Below are 21966 nucleotides of genomic sequence, written 5' to 3' on the forward strand. Positions count from 1 at the left end.
CTCTAAGTGCCTCTGGTTTTGAATGTGCTCTTGAAGAGCTCCTTTGATAGCGAACTGTAGAGCCAGAGCTTCACGAGACCATCTTGTTTCGTCCAGGCAGTGTCGTTGTCGTTTGTTAGTAGAGTGCCGTCAAGATGACCAGAGACGTCAAAGCTTTGACAGTATGTGAGGATGAGTTCCCTCCACGCATCGTAATTGACATCATCAATATCCAGGAGAACCGAAATGTGGTGTTTGATGTTGGTCACTCCATAGGCGCGCTCAAGGGGTGCAGGTGCAGCAGCCATTGGTAAGGATGTTGAGAAGATAGAAGAAGAGAAAGAGAAGGAGAGTGACGCTAGGAATTGCGTTAGAATGGTTCAGGATTGCTTAAACCCTCTGATACCATGAAAGTATATGTGTTTCCCTTGAAATGTACGTTAAGTATGAATGGTGACCAAGGAATGAAGAGAAATAATGCATTCCTTAACATTCCTAAGAAATGAAATGTACGGTCTTTGTGTGTCTGTTGACTTGCTCTATCTCCTGCGACTTTCTGATGGCAAGTTGGTTACATTTTCAGCGGCACTGTTAGGTTATCATAAGCCATAATTAAGAAAAGGATCTCAAAAATTTGTGTTCTTTTCAAGCCACTACTGTGGATAAAAAAGGAGCCAGTTTAAAAGATCCAAGTTTGTGCTTTAACAATCTGGACCCTAATTTTGGATCTTTCGATATCAAAGACAAATGGCACATATTTGTGTCATCTCTGTGATCTCATTTGTTCATGCTTCAGATGCTAGCGTGTACATGTTGCATTGTTCAAGCTTAAAACATGAAATCTTAGTTCATCGCTAATAGTGTCACAAGTGTTCACCGTTATCAAGCGTCTCTTGCGACATGTGGTCCTCAATGGCTTGACCTCACTATCTGAGAAGAGGCATCCAATGATGGCGTATAGTCACATGGATGTGGCGCTGTGGATATTCTGTTCTCCATGCAGTTGTGCTTCGCTTCTTCAGTCCACTGCAATTTGATATGACACCTAATGGTGTATTCTTTTTACTTTCTATATTATGTTTCTTGTTTTCCCTCAATCCTCTGTTTGTGAGGTGTGTGTGATTCAGGGGACTCATTTGTTAAACTATTCGTTATTGAATACAATCAGCGTTAAAAAAAAAAAAAAACATTCCTAAGAAATTTTACCATTCATAAGGAATAGTTTTCCCTTTCCATTCCCTTTCATTCCTTTTATTGTAGAGAAATATTGAATTAATTTGTTCCTCGCTAAATATGATAAGGAACCATTATTCCTCATCATTCCTATAAGTTTATTCTTTTTCGTTCCTTTTCTATCCATTCTCAGTGTTCTTGTAATGGTTACCAGTTAGACCCGTTGTATATTATAGTACAAAATAGTTGAGGGATCAGGAATATACTCTCGTATCTACGTAAATATAAGTGAATAATATCTTAACCATACGCAAATAGTTATCTACAAGATTAAGATCCGCGCCTTGCGTGGGATGAACATCGTATATATAAATTATTTTACGTATAATATGTTCTTATATATATATATATTGGATAATGAAAAAGTCAATAAGTATTACGTATATAACTAAATTGTTGTAATACGTAAATAAATTTTATTAATCCAAACAATCAATTTTTCTATTTTCTATTTTATATAACTACATTTACATAATATATACATAGATAAAAAATATATTTTTAATATTGATATATTGTTAAATGATGTGTTCTACTTATTTGTATCTCTTATAACAAACATTTAAATCGTTGATAAAAAATTTTCATTGTGCAATGTTTTTGAAAGTTTTAGTAATTTATAATTTTTAGAAACATTCAATGCAAATTTTAAATTTTAAATATTAAGTTGTTAGTATTTCTTCAGAGATTTTATCAAAAAGAATTATTCAAAGAAAATCTCAAAATTAAAATATTTATATATTTTCTATGGTATATAATTTAATTAAGCGATATTAATATATATGAGACTTTCTACTTACATGATTTTGTAATAATTTGTATCTTGTTATAAAAAAAAGTTAAATCATGGATCATAAAAACTTTAATGTGAAATTTTTTAAAAAGTTTAAAATATAACATATATGGAAAAATCTACATTTTTATTATATGGTTAATGTGATTGTTTAATTTATTTTAGTAACTTAAAGTTAAACAAAAATAATAGAGGATACACTAATTTGAATCGAATCTTTATTATTCAAAGTCATTAATTGTCGTATATACTCTAGCCACATTAGGCAATTCCGTAATTTTTATTTAAAGAGAAAATTGAGAATATTAATAATTAATTTATGGTTAGTTTAATAAAAAAATTTATTATATATTTAGATGAATCAACATATTTCTCTAAGTATTGTAAGAATCATTGTGGTGATGATACATAGCTACCTCAAAAGTTGTAATGCTTCTCTTTTAATATATAGAGGATTTATATTAATAATACTGATTGCTAAAAATTAGATAATATACATATAATTATGGACAAAAATATTTACTACTCACTTAAAATATATATCAAGCTTTTGGTTCTTGCATTAACAAAAGTTGCATCTAAAATTTCAAAAAACAACTAAATTAGTGTCTTTTTATTTTTAAAGTTTTATCTCTAAACTATTAATAGTTTTGTTTTTTTTTAAAATTAGAAAACCAGTTAAAATATATTTTAAATACAAAAAAAAACTTAAACAATGAATCATTTATTTATTTTTTTCTTCAAAATTTAAATATCCAAACCCGGCCCAAAATATCCAAACCCGAACATATAATATCCAAACCCGACTCGAAGTGTAGAAATATCCGAACGGGTTTTATACATTTATACTGAAATACCCGATACAAACCCGAACGTGTATCCGAACGCCTACCCCTACGATATATGATCATCATTTGTATCTTGCTTGAACAAAAAAAAAGTTAAACCATTGATCACAAAATTTTAAATGTGGGTTTTTTACCTTTTTTAGTAATTTATAGTCGTTTTTAAAAATTCAAAATATAACATATAAGAAAAAATCGAATTTATTTATTATATGCTTAATGGGATTGTTTAATTTCTTTTAATAGTATAAAATTAAACAAAAAAGAGAGAGGTTAGAAAAATTGTTATCAAATATGTATTATTCATAATCATTAATTACCATATATATGTTAATCATATTAGGTAATTACGTAACTCTTATTTAATGAAAGAAAAATATTATTTCGTACACTACTAATTAATTTGATAGTTAGTTTAATAAAAATCATAGTATAGGTTTATATGGACCAACTTATTTTTCTAACAATTTTTAAGAATCATTCTCGTGAGGACATGTAGATATGAAAATATGTCGTAATGTTCTAGGATTAATATATAGGAGATATGTGCGTAATTTTTTATAATTTCTCCGTTAATGAAGGGCAACAGAGTCATTCATCATCCTCTTCCTTTTTGACCTGCGAATTAGGGCTGGGACTTCTGATATTCGGTTTGGATTCTGGTAGAATCCGATCGGGTCCGGGTTTTTTGGATAAATGAATTCTATACCCAATGGGTATTTAGTAGATTTCGGTTCGGGTTTCGGATCGGATACTATTGGTTTCGGGTCGGTTCCAGATACCCGTTTTTTATTTGAATTATATGAATATTTGCAAAATAAAATAATTATATACCAGTTTTTATTTATTTTTTTTTTTTAAGGAAAAGTAAATATAAATCGTATATATATTAGTTATATGTATTAAATACAACGAAGTTGAACTAGTCTAGTGGTATTACAGTTGTTGCTTTGCCTATCCAACCCGGGTTCGATCTTCGGAAGATACAAAATTATGTTTTTTAAGCATAGAATTCGGGTTAAACGGGTACCCGTTCGGTTTCGGGTAAAAACCAGAACCGAACCGATACCCATGGATAATTAACACTAATACCCATCGGATAAATAGCCTAGGACCGAAACTGAACCGAACCGGTCCATTTCGGATTGGTTCCGGTTCGGATATTCGGTTATGGATAAAAATCAAAATCCCAAGCCTACTGCGAATTTACTCTGGTTCTAAAAAAATCTGCCTCCACTTTGTTTCGCTCATACATACAGATTCTTACATAATTAGGTTAAGATCCGCGCCTTGCGCGGAATAAACATTATATATATAATGTTTTTTATATATTATATGTGTCTAACATATTATGAAATAATAAATATATATTGAATAATTAATATGACGGTAACTATTACTTATATAATTAAATTGGTGAGAACATATAAATAAATTTGATTAATCCAAAAAATATTTTTTCTATTTGATATAGTATATAATTAAATTTAAATGATAATTACATGTATATATTTTGATCAAAAAAAAATTTACATGTATATATTATATTTTAATATTAATATTTATTAAATGTTAATTTTTACTCATTTTTTTATCATTTGTATGTGTTATAGCAAAAAATTTAAATTACTGATAACAAATTTTCACTGTGAGATTAATAGTTTAAGTGATTTATAATATTTTTAAAACTTAACTTGTCAATATTTTTCAAATTTTTTATCAAAAACAAATTGTTCACAGTAAATTTCAAAATTAAGATATTTATATATTTTTTATATGTTCATATGATTTAATTTAAAATGATATATATATATATATATATCTTTTACTTTTAATACTTATTAAATGAGACTTTCAACTTATATGACTTTTTAATTATTTGCATCAAGTCATAACAAAAAATTTAAACCATGGATCACAAAATTTGAATGTGAAATTTTTAATAATTTTAGTAATTTATAATTATTTTTAAAAATTTAAAATATAACATACAAAGAAAAAAATTAATTTTTATTATAAATATATTATTAATGTGCTTCATTATTTTCTTAAATAAAATTACGGAATTTCCTAATATGGCTAAAGTATATATATGATAATTAATGATTTTAAATAATAAAGATTTGATAAAAATAAGGATGTTTTATATTATATTTGTTTAATTTTAATAAAAAGTTTATTATATATTTAGATGAACCAACATTTGTGTAAGGATGATATTATACGATACCTTTTACAAATCAAAAGAAAACAAACCCGTTTTAAAACAAAAATAAATAAAAATTTGTGAACGATTAAGGTCAAAAATAGCATCGGTTGCTCCCCGCCTCAAGCGTAATCGCCGGTTAACTGGCCGCCGTTCGCCGTCAAAAAACCTCCAATGGATGCAGTAGATGAGTGGGGACGCAAAGCCGCCGTGTACTCCGCCCGAGAACCAGTCACGCCGTTCTTCTTGCACCCATCAGATTCTCAGCTGCTCTTCTCTTCTCCCTCCCTCTCTCCTCCGATTCTCCACCGCGTCCCTCACCTAACTCACGCCCGGTTTCTCACCGTCTCCGGAGGCATCCCTCCGTCGTCTTCTTCCGCAATCGAGTCCTCCTTCCGTATCCCACATCCTAACGACGAAGCCGCTAGGGTTCTCTCCTACAACCGCCTCCAGTTTCTTCCTTTCCCCGGTAAAGGTTCCGTCTTGGTGTTTTTCCCCACAGGGACTAACCTCGATCAGCTCGGGTTCGTGGTGGTTTCCGTCTCCGGTGATGACATCAAGGTCATGGGTTTGGATAAAGATGAAGCCTTTGTAGCGAAAGAGCGGTTCTTTTCTAGAGTTTTGAAGATATCAGTGCAACCGAGTAGTGATCTGAGAGTGTGCAATGATGTGGGTTACGTTATGGTTTGTTTGCTGTTTTCGGTTCATTGGTACTGTGTCAAGTACGATGAGTCTCGAGGGAGGCCGGTTTTGAGTTACATTGGAGGTCAGCAGTTTAAGAGTTCTTCTGTTGCTAGCGCTTCTTGGAGCTCTCAGCTTACTGGAGAGTGTTTGGTTCTGTTAGAGAACGGCGAAGTCTTTGTGTTTGAACTTAACGAGAGGCATGGCAGTGGATTCAGAGGTTGCAAGATGAAGGTTTCGTGGGAGGATCATCAAGGGAAGAGTTGGTTAGGGTGTGAGTTTGGTTGGAGGCTTGGGACTTTTATCGTTGCTCGGTCTGATGCGGTCTTTGTTATCACCAGAAGCTCTGGGAGTTGTTGTAGTGTGAGAGCTTTGTTGGAGTCTGAGAGTCTGGACATGGCTGGAACTGAAGAGTTTGTTGCGTTTGCCAAGGCGGGTAGTAGTGACCATAGTTTTGGGTTTCTTCTAGCTTCTAGGAGCTATCTGTATCTTTGTGATCAGAGGTCAGGAGTGCCTTTGTTGAAATGGCCGCATGATGTTGAGAAGCCTTGCTTTATGGATGTCTATAGCTTGTCCGATCTCGGGTTTCGGACAGATGAATCAACTACTTCATGCGTTGTAGTAGGTTCTTTTTGGAATGCAGAGTCTCAGATGTTCTGTTATGGACCATCTCCTTCTGTTGCCAATGATTCTTCTTCCTTGTATGTATGGGAGCTTCCACACAATCTACTCTCACCAGCTGGTAAATGTCTATGTGGAGATTGTGCAATTAAAGAAGTGATAATGAAAGAGTCTCTCCCTGTGTGGATTGATTGGCAGAAGAAGAGAGTTCTTGTTCTTGGTTTTGGAGTTTTAAACAAGTACCTTCCATCACTCAGTTCATCAGATGGGTTTACTTTGATTCAGTTAAAATCCTCAGGGAAGCTAGAAGCACTCAAGTTTCGTTCTTCTCCTAGCTTGGGAGGAGTAGTGACTCACAGAGACTCCACCTGCAACACCGACGAGGAGAACTTATTGTACTTCCCTGATGCTAACATATACAAACTCCCAAGACGGTTCAAATACCTCGAACTAGACTATCTCTCTGCTTACACAAAAGGGAACCTCGTCAAGTTCTTAGAATCGAGGATGAGTAAAAAGAGATCCTCAGGAGGTTCGAAGAAGAAGAGCGATCCTCTTAGCTTGACCTACCACGAGGAGCTATGCGAGAAGTTGAATCTCTGCGGGTTCGGTAGAGATAGATGCTCCTCCACAGTTACTGCAGTCTTCGACAGTATCACCTCACCAACAAGCGTTTTTGATTTCGCGTTGAGAGAGACCTGGTCAAGCTTACCTATAGAGCTTTTGTTGCTTGCGTTCTCAAACTACACTGAGGTTGAAGGTGTTCTGTTAGACAAGAAGAAACCGTCTCTCGAGTTCTTATCTGTTCCTGACTTGCCACAGTTACCACCTTTCCTCTTAAGGAAACCGTCACGGAGAAGTAGCAAATGGTCGAAGAAGGTGCGGCCTGGTGTTGACCTCATTGGTCCTGTTCTCCCACTCCCAGTCCTCTTAACATTACACGAGCTCCGCAACGGTTGTGTAAACTCAGAACAACAAGAGTTATTCTCGCCAGATGCAGAGTTCGCTGAGAGGTGCAACCAAATCTCCAAAGCGGCTAGTGAAATGGCGAACTCAGGTGCAGGCGAGACAACCATATCACTTGACGATGACATGTGGCTTTCACAGAAAGAGAAGAAGCGGTTCATTGCTTATTCTCCCATCACAAAGACGGATGATTCAGAAGAACTCACAAAGTTTGTCTCCAAAGTGCGTCGTAAAGACAGTGATGATGATGTTGTAGGTGGAGAAAGATCAGGGCTTGAGGTATTGGATGATATGTCTCCGGTAGAGATTTGCTTCGAAGAACGTGATGCAAGTTTCGATATGAAGGCTTTGTTTATGTGCAAGGCGCTTGTCTCTCAATGGCAAGATCGTTCTACTCCATATCAAGACTTTCTTTCTCAGTACCATCTCCATAAATGAGTTATAAGTACACACACGGCTTTGTTTTGTCTTCACCGACCAGTTTGTATGATCTGATAATTTAATTTTTGTAGTACATTCACTTTTAAGGATAAGGAAGTGCAACTCTGTATACTGCTTTCTTCTTCTACTCTGTTTTTCTAATCGTGATCATCTCTCTCCTGTGTTAATATGGTTATCTTTTGTCTATCTGTATTTTGATTGTTGGCAAGAACAAGTTCCACCAACAGCTCCCAAGGAGGATATAGCTAACTAGATTCGAAACCTGGTGCTGCCAAATCTGAGGTAGATACCAGTGACATGATAAAATATATAAAAAGAGTAAATAACAGATCAATCAAGATTTGTATTAGTTCCAACATGCTTATCAGTTACCTTATAAGTAAATCACAACTCTGATAATGGTAATAAATGTATCTATGTGGTGTTGCAGAATCTCAAGCGTTACACAAAAACAAAATAAAAACAATGAGAGAAGTCCTACTTTGTGTTCTTGGTCTTCTTATCTTTCGAAAGTCGTAAGATAGATCCTAATCCAGACGGAGATGGACCACCTATCACTGGAGTAATCCGAAAGCTTCCTCCTCTGCTGCTGCAGCTGTTCTTTCCAGATTGCTTTTGTGGCCTGAACTGATACGAGCTGCAGCAGGAAGAGGGAGGACAAGATGAAGGATCCGCTTGTGGACGTGGGGCTCCTCCATGTCTCAGCGAGCTATGCTTGTCAACGTCCCTAAGCATTGCCCTCTTCGAATTCATCACTGATCCTGTGGAAATGCTTCTTGTCAAACGAGGAAAGGAACATATAAGACTCTTCTTTATATCGCAGTTAAGGCTCGAGCTTCTACTGAAGCTCCAAAACGACTTTGATGAAGATGTTTCTGCCACGGGAGTCTCCTTCTGACAGTATTTTCTCGACTGTTGCGGTGATGGCAATGGCGGCGGAGTAGGAGGAGGAGGAATAGAGGAGACGATAGGAGGGAGCTCGTACTTGTAACGACGTTTTGGCATGGAGGATGTTGCTTGGAAAGGAAGGATCATCCCATCAGCGAAGATCTCATCAGCTGGTGAGGAATCAAAGCTTCTTGAAGTGTGGAACTCGAATTCTGAATCTAAAAGTGTTGTGTCTCTTCTAACCACTCCTGATGGCTGTTGTTGTTGTTCAATTGTAAGTGCTTTATCTGATTGGCCGAGATCGCCCGCGAACGATATCCGCTGGTGACTTGACTCCGCAAAGATCATAATGGTCCGTTTTGCTGGAGTTTTTGGAACAAACGATCATGTTTAGTGAGAGAATCAATGAGAAACAGAGAAACGCAATGCAGGGAAGATTGAAAACTCACCTTGTTATGGAGGAAAAGGAAAGATGAAACTCTGCTCAGAGACTTTTGTTTTGAAGATCATAATGTTTTGAAACGTTTAAGAGATTAAAGCTCCAAAAGTCTTATGTATTAAGAGGTTGAAAACTTCTATTAAAATAATGGATGTGGCGTTCCACTACTACAAGAGACGAAAAAAAGAACCAAAACAAAAAAAAGAGTCTAAAATGAGATTTTCAAGGGTTGAATAAGTACCTACCTTGCCTTCTACTTTGTCTTCAAAGGTAACAGTTTATTCTTTTTATTTCTTTCCCCTCTGTTCTCCTAAGCTGAAGACTGATAACGTGAGCCACCTTGAAGTTTTTTTTTACGATATATCTTAACAGCCTGATCATGCTTCTAAAGGCGAGCTAGTTTGGATACTCTATAGACCCGATTGGTACCGGCAGTGTTTTTGACTGTCGTGAAGCACGAACATGCAAGAACAAGAAGGTTTCTGAAGATTTTTCAGATCATTATCAGGTGTATAATCAAATATGCAAAACCTAATTGCAGGAAAGAAGCAAGTGTCCCAGCTAAGATGTTCAATAAAATACAACAGTATTTGTAACTTAACTTACCCAAGAGAAAGAGAAAGGAAGCTGTCTGAAACCTTTGACATGTTGTAAAAGGAATCTTGGTCTGGACCCTGCAAAGTTGTCAAAATATCTAACAGCAGAGACATTGTTTGCTCAGCAGAGTTTCTTGACACAAAAGTGCTTAATCTTAGCAACGATAAGATCTTTTTTTTTTTGCATAATCTTAATACCATTCAAGTTACTTCCGAGCTGCTAATAGTAGGGACCAAAAAAAAATACTAAATAGAAAATAAGACGTAAAGAAAGTTGCAGAGAGCTGCATTGTTGATTAACAGAAAAAAGAAACAGCTGGAGATTCCATTGCCATGGAGAGATTACAATTAGCTTTTGGTAATGAAAAAAACACCAGTTGTCTCTCTCTTTTACAATAGAAGGAGTAAAATGTCTTGGGACATTGCTACATTCACTAAAAAACTGTTGGGGGCACATTGCTACTACATTCTTTTTGCTTCCTTTTTTTACAACAAAAGAAAATATTGAGAAAAGTAGAAAAAACAAACACAAAGATTGATACACAAAAGAAGAAGAATGAATGGTCTTGGGGACTCCCAAATTCAAGAAAACCTTACAATCAAGTTTCAGCAGCAGCAGCAGCCTCAGGGACGTCGTAAGAGCCTGCCGTTACTTCTTCCCCTAACCACAATCCAGGAAACAGAGTCTGCAAACCATTAAACCGTTAAAGCAACAAAAAAGCAAAACACACATCAAGAAAAAAGGAGGGAACTTTATAATTAATTACATTCATTTGCTTCTGAACAAGTCTGGGTCTCTTCTTTGGTCTACGAGGAGGCTTTTTACCAATCAAGGCTGTGAAATCCTCTTCGATCTCTTCTCTCAACAAACAAACAGAGAATTTCAGTTTCTCCGATCCATCACCACCTCCTTCACCACCTCTCTTGACTCCGCCAATTTCATTTGTGATGATCATCCTCGTGGTGGTGGTGGTGGTGGTGGTGGTGGTGGGGTCGTCTCCTCCACCAGGCTCGTTACAAGCAGCTCTCCTCGTCCTCAGATTCCACGGCCGAGCTGCTGCAGCATCTCCATTCCCCAAAGCAGAGACCTTTGGCTGAGCAGACTCTCCTCCTCCTCCAGCTCCGGGGAGAGAGGGAGATCCGTGATTGGCGCGATCGGGAGAAGGAGAGGAGGAGGAGGAAGAAGGGAGCTTGACGCACCTGAGGAATCTCTGCTGACCCCATCGGAGATAAGGTAAGGTGAAGTTGTGGAGGCGTTTGGATCTCTCCGGCGGGGGAGGTGGAGGCGGGGGAGGGAACTCCATTTGGATTGGATTGAAGAAATGATTCCTTTTGGTGAGAGCTTTCCTTTGGAGCAAAGTTCAAAGTTTTCGTTTTTTTGTTTTGGTTGTTGTGTTGTGTGAATATTTATTCTGGAGAAATTTTTACCTTTTTTGGTTCGAATTATTCGGGGAAGAGGAGAGAGAATGTTTGGGACGCGATTGTAACGTTCTACTTTTACTTGATCGATTGTTTTTTCAGACTCCGGCTAAATTCAGTATTTGTTTATTAGTACTATAAAATACGTACTCCCCCATATTCGAAAATTTAGAGGAATTTTTTTATAAAAAAAAAAATCTGTTAAGTGATGGTTAATAATGTTTTCGTAAAGGTTATTAAAATTTAAAATAGGGACGTGTGTACTTTATTAACATTCAACTTTCTTGTAATCATAAACCAGAAGTGAGATTAATACTCATAAATTCTGCCCCAAGTTTTCTTACCAATTTAATATACAAATGCATGACCTCGACGGTCTATGGAGAAAGAGATTCAACTGAGCATCAAGTTCTAACACTAGAGACTAAGAATTTTTCATTGAAAATGAACCACCGTTGCATACTTGCATGCCCCAGTATATCGTGATGGGGATATGCATCAATGGTTTACTGTATTATCAAGTATTGGTCAGCGGGGCGTTGCTCAAAAAAAGGTCAGCGGGGCTGAACAGATCATGGGACGAAAATCCATGGTTATTTGTATCATCAATACTTGGCTAATAGGCATTTATGTGGTATTATAGTGCAATTCAACTTTTGTAAACTGCAAGAATAAAATCAAGTTACATTTTGTCAGATGGGTTTGAGAAATTTACTAGACAAAGTAGTTGTTTGAGTTGTATGTTCTGAAAAACATGAATGGTCAAGGCTCAAAGCATATATATGTATTGCCCCTTTTGTGGTGGCAAATCCGGAGTTATCCTTTGTTGAAATGACTCGTACGTTTGAAATTGTGTTGTCGTCGAGAGGAATACTATCTGAAACCCAAGGAATGGATGCGTCTAAGAATTGAATGGTTCACACCTCTATATACCCACATAGAGGCCAAGAAGCTTCGGGAATGTTTTGGGATAAATTTAATTTGAGATTTTGTAACAGATCATGAGCTAATTACTTAAAATGCTCATTCTATATAAATAAAATGCTACTATTTACACCCTTCAAAGAAAATATCAGCTTATGCAAGGAAAATAAATAACAAATAACAGACATGTTCAGACAGGAGGGATGATATGGGGGATGTTCCAGAAACAAGAGAGCTTTTCCCAAAAGCCAAAATGTATGGTGGTAACCTAATATCAGACTCTTCAAAAATCTTTAACATCTCAGAGAGACTATACAAATAAAAATTCTATCAACGGGCTTTTTTGTTATACGAAACCTTCTTCACCACATCGTTGTGCGAAACAGAAAGCGAAACCCACAAACGAAAGAGAAAAAAAAAGTGAAACGGGAGTTGAAAACATCTCACATTGTTTTCAGGATGAGGTTGAGCAGTCTGGGACGGTTGTTGTTTCTGATCTGATCACACGGGTGTTGTAAGAACCGCAGGTGCCGCATTTATGGTACAACCAATGGAACCGTGTCGTTCCTTTGCGTTCACAGTCATTACATAGAATGTCCTGAAACATTTGTTTGTTTGTGAGTACGTCATAGAATGAATTAGACTAGAGTTAAAAAAACAGCAGTTTTAGTTTTTCTCACCTGACAGCGATCTTTGTATTCTTCTGGAAGTTCTTCTGCTGCTAACAGTGCATCAAGCATACCGAAATAAACCTGCAGAGTTTGAGAAAGAAACGAAGAAGAGAATGTTTAGGTGAATAATATATGCAATGATGTTGTATGAGAGATTACGCTCTGACAGACAAGGAATAATTTACCGCCATATCTCCTAGTGATTTTCCACAGATTGGACATGTGTAGTGGCTGCAAGTGTAAGCCTGAAAATGACCACAGAAACAGCGAAGTGTTTTGATTTAAGGCGATACAAGGTAAACCTACGTTTAATGGAGAAAAAATAAAGAGAGATTTGCAAACCTGGAAGCAAGCTGAGTGCATGTAGTGACCACATGGTAAGGCTCTGACTGCTTCACTCGAAGTGAAAAGAAATTCACAGCATATGGGGCAATTCGTCTCGAGGCTTTTCTCCAGACACTTGTGGTTTACTAACTTCATCCCCAGGCAACAGTTACATGTCATGCAATGGAAATAATCAATTCCTAATCCCTCACCGACCCGGCAAAGGTTGCAGAATGGACAATGGTAAACAGCTCTGAAAAGAATATAATAGTTTCTAAATGTTAGAATAGCTGCTCAAGTTTGATATTTTAACAAACGCAAATGTAGCGATTGGTTATTATATAGATCAAATTGTTGGGTTTTGCTTACCTTTCATCATCGAAAAGTTTGCAAATGCTGCAATAGTGCTTTGCCATTGGGAATCCTTCGCATGAAGGCGTTGTGCAAATGGGGCCACAAGGTTGCACCTTCAGGCACCGCATGCAGAGCATTTCCGTCACCAATTTTCTGTTTGTTCCAAATATACAATCATATCACTGAGAAACAAACATGAAGAAAGTGTTCAATTTGAGTAGGGGAGATTTGTATAAGATCTTACCTATCCATGGAGTGGTCGCTTACTTTGTCATGGCAAAACCTACAAGTGAACAACTGACCACAACAAGCAGCCCGAAGCTTGCAGTTACGCTTGTAATGCTCGCATCCAAATATCTGCTTCTCGGGATCTCTAAAAGACGGGAAACATCCAAGTGCAACATCACCATTTAAAGCAGTTTCTGTTTCCTTGGGTAACTTTTGCTGAGCCGCTATCCATCGACTGATAAAAGCATTCACAATCGAAATGTAAAATGAATGTTATTCTAGGAAAAAAAAGGGTTTTAGGTATGAGGGAGATGTGAATGAGATTATAGATTAGCTATCGTTCAGAAAATTGTTCAATGGAGGACATGCAGATATATATATATATATATATATAATAAAATATACACAAGTTCGTTTTGGATCGGGAAACCAGGATAGACAAGAGTACTAGATGATACGTATCATTTGTATAGTTTAGATATCGTTAGATACTATTCTCAGTATATTCTCCTAGAATCACTCGCCCGTATGTATTATATAATCACATATCAATACAATGATCAATTCAATTCAAGGGAACCAAGATTACTTACAAAGAGGACCCTTGCTCTGCCACTGTGTAAGTTTTTTGTTTTCAAGTAATACAGGGGATTATATTTTTGGGGCTCTACGTTTACGTCAGGCATGCACGAAAATGTGGAATTACGGATATATGCAGGGAAATAGTGAAAAAAAAGTCAGACCTGGTCCTCCAATTTTGTACTAGATAATCTTTTCTCCTTGGATCAAGTGTTGTGTCCTGATAAACCTTCCTGATTTCAGCCTCTAGTTCGTTCTGATTCATGCGGAAAATATCTTTCCAACCCGGCTTAAAAAGTTGACCAGTTTGGTCCAAGACTTCTTGATGATCATTATCTATATGAAAAATAAACTTGACATAAGCGAACCAAGCTTAGCAGAGAGAAACTAGCCAACCAAAGTATGAGCTATGAAGTCACAAACATCTATGGTCTACATAAAAGCCAGCTAGATGTTAAGTTGGTGAAAAATAGTTAGCCAATTGCTTTACCTCTGTGTAGACTAGGTTTGGCTCTTTCCATTGAGGATGAGTCGGGTGATCCTTTCCAGCATTCGTTGAGCCATTCATCGAACATTGTGTTCTTGGTTGCCTGCTTCCATGTATCCATCATTCTGTTTTGCTCATCTTCAGAAAGTGCGGAAGTCACCCATGGCAACATGGATTGAAGAACTTCAGCACCCGTTGTCCCGATTATACGACCCACAATCTTGTCTTGCTCTTGAATGGAGAAATGTTTGTCAAATAGAGGCCAGAGCTCCAGTTCCTCCAAGAATATATGTTGATCCAGTGTGATCTTAATGGATTTGCACATCCCTTGAAGCTTTGTAGCCAGTTCGTTGTACTTCTTCTTGCAGTCACCACTGTCAATATCAGCCTGAACAATGTCAGTTTGAGTTGTGTCCTCCACCATAGAATCAGTCTGTAACTTCTCATGAAGAACTGAAAGCTCAGTAAGAACACTGTAAATATCTCCAAACAACTTTTCCTCATGTTTATGGTCGAGCGTGTAAGAGTGGCTGACATTGTGAAGCGTCTCCTTCGACTCCAAAGCTGGAAAGAGGATATCATCTTCTGCATTACTATGAGCCTTGTAGAAACCCCAGAGTAGGTGAAATCGACCTATGAACTGACGAATAAACGTTTCATCGCAATCAATGAGCTTTCCAGATTCTACATCAAGAAACTCCAGATCTTTGCTTATGGCCTTGTGAAACTTGAATATTGTAGCAACTGGCCGCTCGGCATGTCCAGTATCAAAGCTGTTGCTATCCATTTCCCAACCAAAGAGGCTAGAATTAAGAGCGGGCGCAGCAGAGTTTAGCGAAGAAGATCTCATAGATTTAGCTGCTGGAAGGGAACCAAGTCCCAGACAATCACTGTTAACTCCGAGATCCGGAACACAGCATGACCTGCCATTTCCATTTGCGACTTCTGAAGAGTGAGGGGTGGCATTTTGTCCACAAGACGACACAACAGTTCGCTTAGCTGGCCTTTTATCCTGATGCTGGCAACACGCTTTTATACTCCTACTCGGGCATGGCAAAGACACACAAGCATTACATGACTGAAGGTAGACTTCTTCAATGTTGCTTAGTGTTTTAGCAGGGCATGAACCATTCGCCTTTGGAGACAAGCATTCCCCCGCTTTGCGTCCTTTGCATGCCCAACCAGAGAAAAGAGTAACGAGAGCAGCATCCGATTTAGGTGCTGAGCCCACAACAAAAACATGTAATCGTACAAGATTGTAAGTCGCTAATAATTTTTTTTAAAAGGTGAAGTTTAGTCAAGAATGAAAAGAGAAGACCGTACCTCCAGCTTGCAAATTCTTCAGAAAATTCTTTGCTTCATCTTCTGTTAACGATGCAGTCAACCATGGCAAAACACGTTCAATTAATCTTAAGGGCATTATGCACAGGCTTTGGTAGAGAATCTCTTGTTGTCTTTTAAAGCTGAAGTTCTTTCGTGCAAGGGGCAGCACCTGCAAATATTGTGAAGTTAGCTGACATCCTAAATTGGCATCTTGGATCTTCATAGCCAACTGATCTTATGCCGAACTTTCATAGTTTCACTTGTTAACAATTGTTAACAAGAGTATATGTCACAACACTTAGGGGAAAAGTCCACCTGAATTTCCTCGTTGTGGAAGTGCCTTTGAATAGTTTCCATTATTTGATCCGCATGTGAGCACAGCTTGGTGTAAAATTCAGCAGCAGAAGTAGAAGAGGCTCCAGCACTTTTGATTTTTTCAATTAAGCACCGGAACTCGTTAAACTGGTTTTCTTCTTCATCGTGCTCCTCGGAAAATGAAAACTCCCCATCTACTGCTGGAAATATGATCTTGTCCTCTGCAAGACTGCAACGACAAAATAATAGTGTACCATCTCAGAAAATTTAAGAGAACTCCATTTAGAATCATAACGATCTCATGCAGAAACGTGGTTAAGCATGAAAATAGGAAAGATGAGCAAGATTCACATACAATAAATACCTGTGAAAGATGCATACTTCAGCAATATACTGCAAGCGTTCATCAAATGCAGATAAATCCGAAAAATCTCCAGACAGCTGAATTTTCCTAGCCTCATCAGCTATTTCCTTCATCTCCTTGTTGATTGACTTGTGCCAAATTTTTATCTCATCAATTGGGTGCATAGGAGCATCAGGAGCTTCATACTCAGTAAGCTCCGGGTACTTTCTCTTCCCGGCCTTGGATCCCTCACATGGGCACTGTGCTCTACTAGTTTTGCACGGAAGCATGCTGCTAGAAGAATCTAGACAACACTGGAACGAAGAATCCTCTACACCACGCGAAGCCATAGTATCGCTTTTCCCTCCCAACCAGGTGAAAATAACCTTCATCAGAGAAAAAATATCAAACAACAACTCCAAAAGTCATTTCAACTTTTAAAGTCGGATCTCATATCAAAACTTACCTGCTGAAGGAGCTTTTCGCCAGGAACTATCTTGCTCAAGCACATCTGCATCTCCTTGCTTTCATCTATTGAAATAGAGGAAGCCAGCCACGGAAGAAACACGGCAAGCATATTCACAGGAATGCTGCAGAGAAACCTCCAGACTATGTAAGCTTGCTCCTCGTGCTTAAATTTCTCAATAAGTAACGGGAACACCTGTCAGCAAGCAAAAAGAAACACTTTTTGATACAGGCCAATGCGTAATCCTAAGAACTTGCTCTGTGAATAATAAAACGTAACCTGTTTCTGTTCTTTAGCCAAGTGCTGGCTAACAGATGTCTTAAGTGCTCCAGTACTGCTAGCCAACTCCCTCCGATAACTCTCATCAATCTCCGTGGCGGAATTCAGCAGCTCAAAAAGATGATCGAAGAGGGTGCCTTCACCTTGGTGCTCAAGAGAATACGTCTGCGCTACGTTCTTCACGCGTATGTCAAGAGCTGAAAAGATCACCTGCATCCACAGATATATATATATACAACCGTCAAGAGCTTCTCCTCATAACACACATACGCTCCAACAGATTCCAAATCTTCAAAGCACTAATCAGAATCAAGAAATGTAAAAATCAAAGCAAAGACGCTTTACAAATTGTGATTTTCGAATGTTTCCACAGAGAGAAGAGAGCCAGCTTTTTGGCATTACCTCGTCCTCGGCATTGCAGTGATGCTTATAGATGGATCTAAGGAACCGATACCGTTCACGGAGGAGACGGAGATCAACATGGTGACCTGTAGCAAACTCAAGCGCCAGCCTATGAAGCGATTCGAGCTCACTGCATACCGCCTTGTGAAAGAATAGGAAAATCAGGATCGGAGAAATCTCCTCCGCGTCCTCCGTGAACGTACTCGCCGCAGAAGAAGGTACGCTGCTCGTAAGCACCGTGGTTGATGAAGACGCTACTCCTCCTCCGCCACCTCTCGCCGCCTCAAAGTCCGGCAACGGCGTCGCCATTTCGTGTCCGTGAAAGAAATCTCCGCCACTCGATTCTACTTCCGTCTTCTACAACCGTCGATTTTTTGAAATCTGAGCTCGTGGATTATGTGTGGTTGTATTCAACGGAGACGATGGGAAGGAGAAAGAAAGGTCGAGGTGTTGTCTGATATCGATTTTGATTTTGATTTTGCTTTCTTTTTTAATTTTTGGATTATAATCGAAAAAAAATACTTTTAACTGTTTAAAATTTTAAAATATACGACCTTTGAAAATGTTTTTATATACGACTTAAATAATGGATAAAGGAGCTTGGGGATTGGGTGGGTGTTTCTTATACAAGGTTTCGTAGCACGTGGCCATTACCATCGCCACGTTGGATGCTTGGATGCTGATGTAACCAACTCAGGTTGGCACGTGACTGGTTGCCTCTCGACACGTACGAGCGTACTGCTTACCTACGAACGCTAATGGTCCGCGGGACAGGGACGCTGGTTCTCGGAGAATAAGGACTTTTTTTATGTTATGAATCTATGATGAAGATGAGGGGCAAAAAAGGTACTTCGAGATGCTTACATGGAATTCGAGTAGGCTTTGTTTAAAAATATTGTGATAGTGTTGACCTCTTTTTGATTAAAGATAATATCAAATAAATTTGATAATGTTTGAGGTTTAGCTTTCAATTCCAAAGAAAAGATGAACTTTGCTTTGAAGTTTTATAGAATATTAGTACTAATCCAGTTAACAAAGATTCGTATTTTGTTCTAAACTTGTTTTTAATATTGAGGAATGACAGAGAGATGGTTGTGGAGCACCCATTCGTAATCTAAAGGAGCCACATAGCTTCTCCAACCACTGATTAAACTATTGCTTAGCGGTTTTGCTTTAATTGATTAGTGCAATTATACAAAGGTTTGATCATTTTATTTTAATTGAGTTGCATGTGCTCTAAGGTTTACTAGATTTTAGTGAATTGATTTTGGGAACATTATAATAATATTGTAAACATTTTTAAAAAAAGTTGACAGAAGATGGTGATTTGGTGAATGTGAAAAAGAGGGTTACAAAGAGAGGAAGTGGTGAAAAGTAAAGACACAAGAGGGACGTGTGGGAAGTGTGGCGACAATTAGGTAGCAACAAGTTCCACTCGCGCTCTCTTCTCCACAACACATTCCCTTTTATTTGTTCTTCAAGCATATAAGAAAAACACAAACATTTATTATGGGACCATTTCAATAATGTATATTCAATATTCTTTTCCTCGATTTCACAACAACTTAATTACTTTATAAGTAGAACAAATTAACAACACGCCGTTCTTGACTTTAAGTAACAATAAAAAAAGAGATTAGTCAAAGTAAAAGTATGTATGCATTTCAACGTTATTCCACGTAATTTTGTACGGTGACCTTTACAAACCTTGAGAAATTATAATAATATATATCATCTAAAATTTACTTTAAATCCTAAAGGATCATAGTCATAGATGCATCTATAAGAGTTGAATAATTGTTCTAAAAAAAGGGTTGAATAATCACAGTGTTCTTTAAATATTAGTATATGATCATAGTCATAGATGTTTTTATTTTTTCTACAATTAATGCATGAATGAGGCATCTACCAGAGTGCATACAACCCATGATCGTGATCATACGGCTGAATCATTAGAGCAAGTATATAGTTTAAAAGTTTATACTAACTAATTTTTATAATTTTTATTTTTATAGTATTTAGTTGGTTTTTGTTCCTAATTATGTGGAATTATAAGTACTAGAGATTTTATCCGGGCTACGCCCGGATCTATATAAAAAGCATTATATTATATATATTTACATTATAATATATTACATATATGTTATAAAAAATATAAATAATAAATTAAATTAAAATGAGTAAATTCACAATTTATTGTTTTCTCCTAAGTGGAATAGTGAACAATGTAAAATGAATAAATAATTTATTAAACCTAAGCTATTCTCAAAAATATTTTGCGTACATATTTATTTTATTATGAAAATATACCATTTATCTCAACATCGCGTATTGTTCTCGTTATATGTGTTATTATATCATGTGTATGTTTTTATTTATCTCTTATTTAATCTTTTATAATCTATTTTTACGATTATAATCTATTTTTTACAATTATAATTAGTAAAGCTAATTTAATTACCTATTTCTTTAATTAAAAAAACTTTTAAAAATGTTTTATGTGTTAAATACACTGAAAATTCTATGAAGATATTATTATTTATTTTATTATTTGTTTTTTATAAACAAAAAGACAAATCTTACAGTCCAGCTATAGTTAAAATATTAACTCGGCGTAAAAAGATAATCTAAATATTCTGAATAGATATTCACAATTTATTTAACTTTTATTATTAAATATTAGTTGGTTTTACAATTAGTATTTAAAAAAACAAAATCAGGTTATTACACTGTTATAAAAATAAAATTTTATATACCAATTGGGGGAATTTTGCATATACTTCCAATAACATTATCTTCATACTATTTTTTTGTTTACAGTAAAAACAAACCAAAGCTTAAGTCGATTTCTTCATTCGAGTAACCTAACTTTCTGGGGGAATAATATCCTTTAGTGAGTCTTGGATCGATTGGGATCCTATGTGGCTCTATATCCTTATGATGTCCCTCGAACATGCACGCTCTCCAACATTACGTACCTTTCTGAGTTTTCAATTCGACTTGATCCTTTGAGATTATATTTTCCCCTTTCTTTAGTTTTAGTGATCTTTCAAGGAAACATTTGTGTACTTTTATCCCCACCTTGTTGAAAAACGCATATTAGTAGGTATGTTTTCACGTACTATCAAGCGGAGGAAGTTTGCAAGTTATCAAGGTAACTATTGCCAGACATGGCCTAAACATATTTTCTTCACTAATTGTCCTTTCATATCTCTTTTCATTTAGTGATAGATAGATTGCTAAATAATCAGTAGGTCCATATTACAATCTTTTTTTTTTTAACACAACTCCATATTACAATCTAAATTTGATATTCTGTGTCAGATGTCTAAATCCCAATGTTTATTTCCTAATCTTGGGCAGGTCTGGCAATCATATCGGACTGAACGGGAAGCCCTTTAGCCGACGAAGAAACAAAGAGTTATCAAAGATAAGTTTACAATTGTAAAAGCTGCCACATGCATCACATGGTCTGTAAAAAATAATATTTTTGGCTTAGGACATAATAGGATTTTATCCCAGGAAGAAATACAGGTAATTCTATTTTCAAAAAGGTTTATTACTTCCTTCATTATCCACTTCAAAATTGTAATTCTATTTTATAAAATCAAGAATGTGTTCATTAGGCCTTTTATATTTGTTACTGGTCATCCTTCACTTCATATTTGTTATTGGCCATGCTCTGCTGTGACCAACACATAATCCGACCTGCATGATAAATGAAAAACTGACTTAGAAAAATTAGAACTTCTATTCTCTATTGACACATTGGGTTTTGAATGGGGTATCTCTTATGGTTTACCTTTATTCATTGGAAGCTCATTCCTATTTCAGCAAAGTAGAGCCATCATTAAAAGTCTTCCATGCCTCGCATTCAGTGAAGATCTTGTAACTAAGATAGAGAACTAAGGTTACAATTCACAGCAACCAAAAATATTAAAACCAAGAAAAGATTGTATTTGTTTCCTTACTTTTACACAGTGTTTCAGTGACAGAGAAAGCTTTTCGATGCCGAACGTGTAAAGATCATTAAAGCACATGCAAATATGCTGCCAGCTAAGTCCTTTCCAATTGAGTGTCTTGAGAGTTGAAACCCTTGCTTATGCTGTTCAATTTAACTGTAGCATCCATAGTACTTACAGTTTTCAACTGGGGAAAGAAAAA

The 21966-nt window shown here is 36.6% G+C and overlaps 4 protein-coding genes and 1 long non-coding RNA gene across 6 annotated transcripts; 2 read left to right on the forward strand and 3 right to left on the reverse strand.

Annotated features, from left to right (window-relative positions):
• The first annotated feature begins 5074 nt into the window (after positions 1 to 5074).
• Positions 5075 to 7874, forward strand: LOC106451953. Its single transcript, XM_013893949.3, has one exon. It carries the CDS (start codon positions 5231 to 5233, stop codon positions 7760 to 7762), a length of 2532 nt encoding a protein of 843 aa, XP_013749403.3. The 5' UTR covers positions 5075 to 5230; the 3' UTR covers positions 7763 to 7874.
• Positions 7875 to 8058: 184 nt separating this feature from the next.
• On the reverse strand, positions 8059 to 9783 carry LOC106345255. The gene is made up of 2 exons (XM_013784482.3): positions 9103 to 9783; positions 8059 to 9015 (listed from the first exon to the last, which is right to left on the reverse strand). The coding sequence occupies exon 2, from the start codon at positions 8999 to 9001 to the stop codon at positions 8243 to 8245; it is 759 nt and encodes a 252-aa protein (XP_013639936.1). The 5' UTR covers positions 9002 to 9015; positions 9103 to 9783; the 3' UTR covers positions 8059 to 8242.
• Positions 9784 to 9953: 170 nt separating this feature from the next.
• Positions 9954 to 11099, reverse strand: LOC106345254. Its single transcript, XM_013784480.3, has 2 exons — positions 10456 to 11099; positions 9954 to 10374 (listed from the first exon to the last, which is right to left on the reverse strand). Exons 1-2 carry the CDS (start codon positions 10990 to 10992, stop codon positions 10288 to 10290), a joined length of 624 nt encoding a protein of 207 aa, XP_013639934.2. The 5' UTR covers positions 10993 to 11099; the 3' UTR covers positions 9954 to 10287.
• Positions 11100 to 12117: 1018 nt separating this feature from the next.
• Positions 12118 to 18369, reverse strand: LOC106451952 (zinc finger protein BRUTUS). 2 transcript variants are annotated; one of them, XM_013893948.3, is made up of 14 exons: positions 17803 to 18369; positions 17401 to 17610; positions 17122 to 17316; positions 16677 to 17041; positions 16313 to 16541; positions 15998 to 16166; positions 14678 to 15895; positions 14352 to 14523; positions 13625 to 13843; positions 13396 to 13533; positions 13045 to 13279; positions 12888 to 12947; positions 12712 to 12783; positions 12118 to 12629 (listed from the first exon to the last, which is right to left on the reverse strand). In XM_013893948.3, the coding sequence occupies exons 1-14, from the start codon at positions 18109 to 18111 to the stop codon at positions 12486 to 12488; spliced, it is 3735 nt and encodes a 1244-aa protein (XP_013749402.2). In that variant the 5' UTR covers positions 18112 to 18369; the 3' UTR covers positions 12118 to 12485. The 2 variants fall into 2 exon arrangements, with proteins under 2 accessions (XP_013749402.2, XP_013749401.2); XM_013893947.3 differs by having other exon boundaries at positions 16668 to 17041.
• A 233-nt stretch (positions 18370 to 18602) lies between these two features.
• On the forward strand, positions 18603 to 21422 carry LOC125608974. Its single transcript, XR_007339508.1, has 2 exons — positions 18603 to 19002; positions 19112 to 21422. It is a non-coding gene; the product is annotated as an uncharacterized LOC125608974 (long non-coding RNA).
• Positions 21423 to 21966: the final 544 nt, after the last annotated feature.

This window comes from Brassica napus, chromosome A5, assembly GCF_020379485.1.
Source record: "Brassica napus cultivar Da-Ae chromosome A5, Da-Ae, whole genome shotgun sequence".
Taxonomy (NCBI): Eukaryota; Viridiplantae; Streptophyta; class Magnoliopsida; order Brassicales; family Brassicaceae; genus Brassica; species Brassica napus.

What these genes read in the sequence shown, in the direction of transcription:
- LOC106451953 (XM_013893949.3), top strand. Translation starts at nt 5,231, where the DNA reads ATGGATGCAGTAGATGAGTGGGGACGCAAAGCCGCCGTGTACTCCGCC.
- LOC106345255 (XM_013784482.3), bottom strand. Translation starts at nt 9,001, where the DNA reads ATGATCTTTGCGGAGTCAAGTCACCAGCGGATATCGTTCGCGGGCGAT.
- LOC106345254 (XM_013784480.3), bottom strand. Translation starts at nt 10,992, where the DNA reads ATGGAGTTCCCTCCCCCGCCTCCACCTCCCCCGCCGGAGAGATCCAAA. An exon ending in TTGTTCAGAAGCAAATGAAT is followed by an intron (nt 10,375 to 10,455) that starts GTAATTAATTAT and finishes AATGGTTTGCAG; the next exon opens with ACTCTGTTTCCTGGATTGTG.
- LOC106451952 (XM_013893947.3), bottom strand. Translation starts at nt 18,111, where the DNA reads ATGGCGACGCCGTTGCCGGACTTTGAGGCGGCGAGAGGTGGCGGAGGA. An exon ending in GCGAAAAGCTCCTTCAGCAG is followed by an intron (nt 17,042 to 17,121) that starts GTAAGTTTTGAT and finishes TCTCTGATGAAG; the next exon opens with GTTATTTTCACCTGGTTGGG. An exon ending in AATACAAAGATCGCTGTCAG is followed by an intron (nt 12,630 to 12,711) that starts GTGAGAAAAACT and finishes CAAATGTTTCAG; the next exon opens with GACATTCTATGTAATGACTG.